The sequence below is a fragment of the Eptatretus burgeri genome, chromosome 13 (assembly GCF_056783735.1).
Source record: "Eptatretus burgeri isolate ZD-2024b chromosome 13, Ebu_testis_v1, whole genome shotgun sequence".
NCBI lineage: Eukaryota > Metazoa > Chordata > Myxini > Myxiniformes > Myxinidae > Eptatretus > Eptatretus burgeri.
Genome location: NC_140973.1, coordinates 24,985,866 through 24,995,589, shown reverse-complemented (window position 1 = coordinate 24,995,589; position 9,724 = coordinate 24,985,866). Strand labels below are relative to the sequence as shown.

The 9,724-nt window shown below is 41.0% G+C and overlaps 1 protein-coding gene across 1 annotated transcript in view; it reads left to right on the top strand.

The window, feature by feature from the left end:
• Positions 1–9,724, top strand: part of LOC147014093 (disco-interacting protein 2 homolog C-like) — a 182,965-nt gene that overhangs the window by 153,248 nt on the left and 19,993 nt on the right. Inside the window, exons 33-36 of the mRNA XM_085851748.1 lie at positions 4,200–4,370; positions 4,568–4,687; positions 6,850–6,924; positions 7,137–7,311. Of these exons, the coding sequence (XP_085707874.1) occupies positions 4,200–4,370; positions 4,568–4,687; positions 6,850–6,924; positions 7,137–7,311 (541 nt within the window). The remainder of the gene's footprint in view (positions 1–4,199; positions 4,371–4,567; positions 4,688–6,849; positions 6,925–7,136; positions 7,312–9,724) is intronic.

The following is a 9,724-nucleotide window of genomic DNA, read 5'->3' as shown; positions in this document are numbered from 1 at the left end:
TTGGAAATCACTTAAAACATGTAGAAATGCAAAAGAAAAAAAATTCAAATATTTTTTCAAATTGGCCGCCATAGCGGCCATATTGGATTTTGGACCAAGTCCAAAATCTAATGGCATGATCCTTGGACCAGACCTTACCCCCCCCCCCCACCAAGTTTCGTCAAAATCCGTCAAGGAGTTTTTCCGTAATACTGTTCACAAACAAACAAACAAACAAGCAGTCATAGACTGGTACTTACGAAATCGTCAACTTGACCTCTGACCTTGTCTAATAAAAGCTGTCTCTAGAGAAGGTAGCGCCGCAAACCAGAAGTTTCTACGATGATTCTGTACCAAATCATCAAAAATCGTAACGTCGACCGAAGCAAAAATCTCCATCGCTCCACGCAATTATTTAATATTATTTTATCAAAGTCACAAAACCGTAATATTCAGCCATCCACCAACAATCTTTACATAATCCGATGGCTCAGCGAGCCAGGCATGCGACGATAACCTTTATTGGGATAAAAAAATGACTTCTAAACACCATCTTTATCGAAAACACCGTCAGCGCGCACATGGAAAACCTTTACGTGACTCAACGACGCGTATACTCGAGCACACTGCATCACGTGACGACCTGTGACGCGTCGAGTGAAATATTTTTTATACAATCTTAAAACGTCTCCAAAACATCCGATTTTTACCAGAATTTCAACAACCGAGTTTTAAGCGTCCTAAGCGATCGCAAAAACCGAAGACAAAATTAAAATCGAATTTAAAACGAACTCGTAATGTCGAGCGAAGCAAAAATACTCCATTTCTCCACATGAATTTACGGAATTATGTTTGACCTCACTATGACCTTGACCTTTGACCGATTTTGACCAAAATCTAATCAGCGCTAGCCATCACCCTCCTGAATCACGTGGTGTAATTTGACATTGGTAGCTTCTTCCGTTCTCGAGTTATCGTGCCTACAAACAAACAAACAAACAAGCAGTCATAGACTGGTACTTACGAAATCGTCAACTTGACCTCTGACGTTGTCTCATAAAAGCTGTCTCTAGAGAAGGTAGCGACGCAAACCAGAAGTTTCTACGATGATTCTGTACCAAACCATCAAAAATCGAATGTTTTGGATGTTTGACCTCACTGTGACCTTGACCTTTGACCGATTGTGACCAAAATCTAATCAGCTCGAGCCACCACCCTCCTGAATCATGTGGTGTAATTTGACATTGGTAGCTTCTTCCGTTCTCGAGTTATCATTTTTTGGATGTTTGACCTCACTGTGACCTTGACCTTTGACCGGTTTTGACAAAAATCTAATCAGCACTAGCCATCACCCTCCTGAATCACATGGTGTAATCTGACATTGGTAGCTTCTGCCGTTCTTGAGTTATCTGTACCAAGCCATCAAAAATCTAATATTTGACTTCACTGTGACGTTGACCTTTGACCGATTTTGACCAAAATCTAATCAGCACAAGCCATCACCCTCCTGAATCACATGGTGTAATTTGACATTGGTTGCTTCTTCCGTTCTCGAGTTATCGTGCCTACAAACAAACAAACAAGCAGTCATAGACTGGTACTTACGAAATCGTCAACTTGACCTCTGACCTTGTCTAATAAAAGCTGTCTCTAGAGAAGGTAGCGACGCAAACCAGAAGTTTCTACGATGATTCTGTATCAAACCATCAAAAATCCTAACGTCGAGCGAAGCAAAAATCTCCATTTCTCCATGCAATTATACCTTAACTAACTCAACGACGCGTCTGCTCGAGCGCACTGCATCATGGGACGACCCGTGATGCGTCGAGTGAAATATTTTTTATACAATCTTTAAACGTCTCCAAAACATCCGATTTTTACCAGAATTTCGACAACCGAGTTTTAAGCATCCTAAGCGATCGCAAAAACCGAAGACAAAATTAAAATCGAAGTTAAAATGAACTCGTAATGTCGAGCGAAGCAAAAATACTCCATTTCTCCACGTGAATTTACGGAATTATGTTTGACCTCACTGTGACCTTGACCTTTGACCGATTTTGAGCAAAATCTAATCAGCGCTAGCCACCACCCTCCTGAATCACGTGGTGTAATTTGACATTGGTAGCTTCTTCCGTTCTCGAGTTATCATGCCTACAAACAAACAAACAAACAGAAACGGAAGGCATCAATATACTTACGAAATCTTTAGATTTCGTAAGTAATAAACCAATGTCACCCACAGGGTGACCTGTATCTTGCCAAAAGGTGACCACGTGTGACTTCTTTAAGGTCACACTGAGGTGAACAGAGCTGCTATCCACCAGGAGTGACTCCTTGACGAATATCTGCCTACGAGAGATTCCGATGAGAATCGTTCTACAGAGTAACCATGAAAAATATGCATTTGCCTCATAACGTCACCAAATGACATCATAATGTCTCAAGCTTGACATATCTAGAAAGCACTCATCGAGGTGTTCAATTTGAGGTACTACATGATATGGTTCCTAAAACTTGAAAATTTGACCTTGTGGTCAAATATGTTTGACCTTAGGTGCTAACCATGAAGGTCAAGGCCAATCGCCACCAAAAATTAATCAGCTGAGCGCCAGACCATGAACTATATTCCCATGAAGTTTGAAGACGATCCGATCAAAATTACTCAAAAAATAAGGGTTTCGTCGACTCCCCTGATTTGCGACAAAGTGACCTTGACCTTTGACCTTGACCTTTGACCTTGACCTTCAAAATTGTATGCGCTGAAAGGGACCTCTTTAGGCCTCTGATATGCGAAGTTACAAAAATTTCCAATGATAACTGTGCTCTGCAGAATTTTTTTATGCGTGATTACAGACAAACAAACAAACAAACAAACAAAAAAAACAAAAAAAACATACAAGCTGACTCACATATCTTGCAAAAACTTCGTTTTGGCATGATAACAAACAAACAGAAACGGAAGGCATCAATATACTTACGAAATATTTAGATTTCGTAAGTTACAAACAGAAAGGGGTGAAAACAGTAACCTCCATCCATCTTCGATGGCGGAGGTTAATCATTCCAAACAGGAAACTCTGTTTATAAGGACGTCCTAAAGGACACAAACAACCGGCACGAATAACTAATGTAATGTGTTCGATGGTGTGGTGTAATAGGCACTGCGTCAATGATGGTAAACTTCTGGAATTTTGTTTTTTGATACGAGCTTTACAATCTTTATTTTATTTCAATTGAATTATATACTTGAATACTAGAACACCAATCACCCACCCTCCTACTGCTTCCAAGAACCTCTAGTTTTGCTGTAATTGAACATGTTAAATAAGGTGGTGTAACAGACACTGCATCAACGGCGATAAACTCTTGGAATCCTTGCTTCTCCGACCTTTAAGATATTCATTTTATTTCAGTTGAATTATATAGTTGAACACCGTAGAACGCAATTCGCCTTTTTGACACTCTCCCTCTCAAAACCCTCCTGTTTAGCAGGACTTGGACAAAATATTACGGCTTTTCCGTCATCACTACCAATCAAACTTGCCATTTATAGACCCAGCCCATGTCCTTGTTTCTCAAGACAGTGTAAGGTAATGTGTTCTATGAACTCTCTCGTTTAGCCTGCATTGAGGGACTACCCTCACCCCACATTCTCTCCCATGGCAAAGACACAGCTGCCTCCATGGGAATTGCTGAGACACCAATGTGTTGTTCGTTGCTTCTGGTGTAACTTCCAGACGGTTCATTCATTGAGTCGAGGATGCTTTACTCTCTGCCAAATTGGGGGAAAAGTAAGTGTAAAACAAGGGTTTCATGAGTGAATCTGAATTGATATACGGTCGATTGTGAAGTGAACCAAAAATGTATCTTTGTCGCAGCACCAATGGTGTGATGTTCATTCACCCAGCTATCCCTTGAACTCATGACATTGATGTGTGACAGTAATGTAATGGTGTATTTGTATTTTTTTCTCTCTTTCGCCTGCGATTTTTCAATTTTGATAACGCTACATCCAATAAGTTTCTTTTTAAGTTTAGTTTCCATCCAAGGAAATGGATGCGGGACATGGAAACAAAATTGATGTGATTGGTCAAATCACATGTTCCTGTACTGAAGCTTCCTTGCAGTTGCATTGACATTGCTGCTTTGGATAAGAATGTCTCGCCTTCACTTTTAGTTTACCTCGTGTATGTGCCCCTTTTCCATCTTTGTGCTCCCAGAGTCGTGGCGTAGAACTGTCACGTGTACGAACGTGTGCGGTGCTGGCCGAGGAGCGTCCACGCATCCCTCTGACCCATTCCTTCACCAAGCTCTTCCGTGACCTTGGCTTGAGTGCACGTGCTGTGAGTGCAGCCTTCAGCTGTCGAGTTAATCCTGCTGTTTGCCTCCAGGTTCGTGTGGTCATTTCACTTTCCTGGCTCCATTGTTATTGTTCATCCAGGTGTTCGACTTATTTTATCTTGCTTGAGAAGACATAAAGCAAAAATAACTGTCTGTGATTGTTGATCTCAACTTTTGCGATTTCATCTGAACGATGTATGTGAACCCAACATCACTGCAGCCATAAGCGACATCCCAATGATTACAGGGCACAGCAGGACCTGATCCTACCACAGTGTACGTGGACCTGAGGGCATTGTGGCATGACAGGGTGCGGATTGTAGAGAAGGGAGTCCCACACAGTGTGCCTCTCATGGAATCTGGGAAGGTAAACATTCATCTCATGATGACGTATTTCCTTCATCATATCTTTGACTCTGGGTTCGTGATAATTTATCATCCTCAGAATAATTTAGTCTTGATGTTTTACTGTTTGTCCTCACATTGAACTGAGTGGGAAGAAGCAATTGCATCACAGATCATAATATTGTAACATGAGGATGCTTCATGGTTGAGCTGCCTTTTTGTCCTCGGTTATTGTAAAAGAATGACATTTGTCAATTCCTGTGTAACGCAATGGATGTCTCCAACTGCACAAAGCATTCTGGATATTTCCAAGATGGCAACGAGTAGCTGTGGGATAGTGTTGTCGAATGAAATTTCTGGTGTTACGGTTTGGGTTGGAACTTGTGAGATATTAGATGGACAATTCGATGATGCAGCTTTCTTTATACAGAAGTATGTTTGATCTGTGCATAAGATTTAAAAGGGGACATTAATTGGTAATGGGCGATCAACATACTTCCTGCTAATTAGTGTTGTGATTCCAGGAAATGTAACTCGTGTTGAACAATTAATTTTGGGCAATCACCGCACCAGTGTGCATGAACTTGCAGCAGAGCCAACTTTGAGTCCTGGGAGTATGGAACCCACCATTCACTTAGCAAACCCCTTGGCCCCAGACCCACTTATTGTTGCATTGTTTGTAGCTCAAATCTTTATACTTTGAAATTGTAAGAATGAGGAAAGCTGACACGGAAGATAAATGGGTAATGTAAGGGTGTATTGATGTCACTTGCCAGGAGCAAATCACAGTGCACCGAGCCTGGCACAGCAAATCACCAGCGTCTCGAGACTTTCCGCCAAGCCATGCAAAGCACAGTTCACGCTTGCTTTGTTTGGGCATCTATCGATGTGAATCATGAAAACGTTTTTGTCTGAATTAAACAAAAAAAAACATTTTTACCTTCACTGCCCCGGTCCTTGGCGATTAATATCATACCATTTTCATCTTTGTGCTACCAGTGGTATGGGAGGAGATTCAAATCTGTTTGAATTGAGCCAATAGAGCCAATAGAGCTTTCTATATAAGATTTGTGCCTTAAATCCATTAAGGAGGAAGCACCAGGGGTATTCCAAAACAAATGTACCTTGATCATAAAGCAGTTGACATGGGAAGCACTTTACCATCTCCCTGCAGTGGAGAAATGTCATCACATGGTTTCCATCTCATTGGAACACTGTGAGAAGCATTGGTGTGGCAGTACGGTTCAAGCTGATGAGGATGTGAAAGCAGAGGTTCTGAAATGGTTGCGTAACCCCCCAAAACACTGTGATGCTTCTGGCATTAAGGTGTTGATACTAAACCTATGGGAAATGCATATATGTTGAAGGGTAATTGAAAAACAGAATAAGTTTCATCAACTGTGCTTCACTTCCAAATTTGGTAGAACATAAAGTGCATGTTTACCGTGAATCACCCTTGGAGTTATTTAGGTGATTGTACTTTAACCTTTGTAAACCAAGAGGAAGAAGTAGGTGATTGTCTGAGTACAGGAGTTGATTTCATTAGCCTTCAAATTGGTTCCACCAGGTCTGCATTTTTTTTGATTTACCATAGTCCATGTGTCATCAAATCTTCAACATGAGAAGTGTCGAGACAAAAGAACGAGTCCCCTCCTTCTGAGTCCCCTCCTTGGCTCAATTATGGGAGAAAATCATTTGACTGGATTAACACTACTGGCACTGCATTACAATAGGTGTATCTCAGTCGGAACTGTAAGCCTGGTGTTGGCTTGGTGGTTAGGTTGGCTGGCTTGGGAGGTGGCTGGCTTGGGATCTTAAGGTCCTGAGTTCGAGCCCTGTTGGATGCTGAATTAACACCAGATGGGGTTGACTCAGCCTGTCATCCTTCTGTGGTCGGCGAAATGAGTACCAGTGTATTGGTATAAGGGCACAGCATCAGCGGCATAGTCACGCTGCAACAAAATGACAGCTACCTGGCAGCCAAGCTGCCATGCGCAAGAAGAAGAAGAAGTAGGAACTGTGAATGACACTCTTGCACTCTGTCCCCATCACCTTGATTTTGTGCTTTAATATTTTGTGGACCTCTGCTACTTATTCATTTAGCACGTAACCTTAGTCCACCCCCCACTCCCCTTCCTAAAGGAAAATCCTCGGTTGTGCCCCTGCCATGTGTGTTGCAAACAGATCCTACCCGGTGTACGTGTGATCATTGCTAGTCCTGAGCATCATGGTCCACTTGGAGATTCAGATCTAGGCGAGGTAGGAGCACACTGTGCTTTTCTGCCCAACATGATTACCATTGTCATTTAAAATATTTCTCTAAATACCATACCAAGTGGAAATTGTGCACTTTGGCATTGGTGTTGTGAGAAGCGTCTAGACAAAGGAACCTCTTGTTAATCCTTCACGGCTCATCCATTCTCTCTCTTTCATCATTCATTCATTGGCTTCTTTTTATTCTCCCTCATCAGATCTGGGTGCAGAGTGTGCACAATGCAAGTGGCTATTTCAGCGTGCACGGCGAGCCTGCACCCTGCGATGACCACTTTTGTGCGCGACTAAGCTTTGGGGACACGCAGTCGGTGTGGGCACGGACTGGTTACTTGGGCTTTCTGCGCCGCACACACCTCACCGATGCGAGTGGAGGTTTGTCCTTGTCATCACTTTGTTTCTTGGTCTATATGCCAGCTCTGTTCCTTTTTTGTCCATATCTATGACTAAAATATATCTGAACGCATTTTATGTCTGAACACATTGTAATATATTATTATTATTATTATTATTAATATTTTTGTTCCATTTTAATGTTGGAAGACCTTCATATTGCAAGGGTTACCAAGCTACATTGCTAACAAGGAAGTTTCAGGTAAATAAGATCCTTTTCTTCACTCTCCTTCCCTGGGGTGATGTCACCCTGATTGTAGTGCACAGTGCCACGGACACTATTTTTTAACTTTGGTTAAAAAGGTCAATTGATCTTATGAAAATATCTGCGAATCAAGTCTGCGAATTGCATCTTGTATTTGTGAAAATAAAAATTCCGAGCATGTCGTCATGAGGCTACCAGTCCTCTGACGTCACGTCATGAGATTTACCGAACAGCTATGCTATAGTAATCCGTGGAGACTAATTTGAAAGAGGTATTTATCATCGGTGATTATTCTCTACCTTTATTGGTCCTTAAAGCAGTTATTAAGTAGTGTAAATTATAGTAAGAACCGTAGAAGGTTACACTTCTAATCGAGGAACCATGCTGACTTGTTTCAGCAAGTTGGGGTTCTTTCGTAATACTTTCACAATTTGCTGAGCGTGACTTGCTTCTCTTCTTGATACAACATATGGAGGTTCTGAATGGAGTCTGTTACTGTCAACTTGATGAAGTTGTACTCGCCTTCATCCACTGTAAAATTAAAATGACTTTTATAAAATATTTTATTGAATTAAATTTTTTAAAATAAAATTAAAACAAGTCTGCAATGGCACTTTTGAACTTGTCTGTCTCTCAAATTTGGACCTTTGGCTCATCTTTATGAAACGGATGAACCCTTGCATCGTTTGTTAAAACCAAAGAACCATCTCAGAAGCGTTATTCCTTCAAAGGCTCTCCTTTCATGAAAACGTGCTACGAACGGGTTTTGGTAAATTGATGGACTCGCCTCACTTGTAGTTGGCCCGTCCCCCTCGCAGCAGAAGACTGGGGTTTTGCAATCACTTCTGTATCTGTCTGGCTCTATCTGTCTGGCTGTGTGTGTCCAGGCCATAACTTTTTTTTTTTTTACCATTTGAGCTTTTGTCATCAAATTTTCAACAAAGCTTTATTTTGATAATATGGAGAAGACAAAGTAATAATTTTGTTGAAACAATTTTCATTATTAGCTCAACTGGAATTCAGTCAGGTGAGCTTATGCGATCAAACAGTGTCCATCGGTGAGTGAGTGAGTGAGTCAGTCGTCAGTCTGTAAACAGCTCAGTCGTTATCGCTTGAACCAAACACACGATTTTGATGAAACTTGACCATGACCTTCATGACCCATGATGTACCTAAGTATATTGGCCACATCAAAATCTGCATTCATTAAGGTGGTCTTTAGGGGGGGGGGGGGTGTTTGACCTCCCAATATAGGTATTTGCTTTCTTCTCAGAAACTACACACACATGATTTCAATGAAACTTTACCGCAACCTTCATCACCCATGATGTACCAAAGTTTGTTCATGGCATTAAAAAACAAATCAGTGTCTAAGGGGGTCTGCGGGGGGTTTGAGTGACTGCTCCTGATCCAGTTGAACTTCAGGATGTGTGGTCCTATTTTTAGTATTATTATTATTATTATTATTATTATTATTATTATTATTATTATTATTATTATTATTATTATTACCTCCACCATCGAAGGTGAAGGAGGTTATGTTTTCACCCCTTCTGTCCATCTGTTTGTTTGATTGTGTACAGGATATCTCAAAAAGTTGTGGATGGATCCAGATGAAATTTTGTGGACAGGTTGGGTGTGTGACAAAGACGAACTGATTAGATTTTGGTGAAGATCCAGATCCAGATCGGACTAATAGAATTTTTAAAGTGATTCGTCACCATCGAGAGGTGATGTATAGCACAATATCTCAAAAAGTTTTCGACGGATTCGGACGAAACTTGGTGGACATGGGTGTGTGACAATGAAGAATTGATTCAATTTTGGTGAAGATCCGGATCCGGATCTGGATACGATAATTATTTCATTTTTAAAGTGATTCTTCACCATTGAGAGATTAAGGCCAAAAACGATATAGCAGTGTGTAGGATGATATTTCAAGAATGTATTGGGCTCGATAGTTTCTCGTGGATCAGGCATTACGTGGCGGAGGGATGCGCTCTACCGAGTGACCTTCCAGTTATTATTGTTATCGTTTGACCCCTTTTTGTCCTTTTCTTGCTTTTATTTTTAAACATTTTTTTTTTCTCAGCAACCACTTAACCGATACGACTGACACAACATTTTAAGGGTAGGAGTGATGCCCCCAATCATGGAAAATATTTTAATTATAATTGACATCATAGGTCA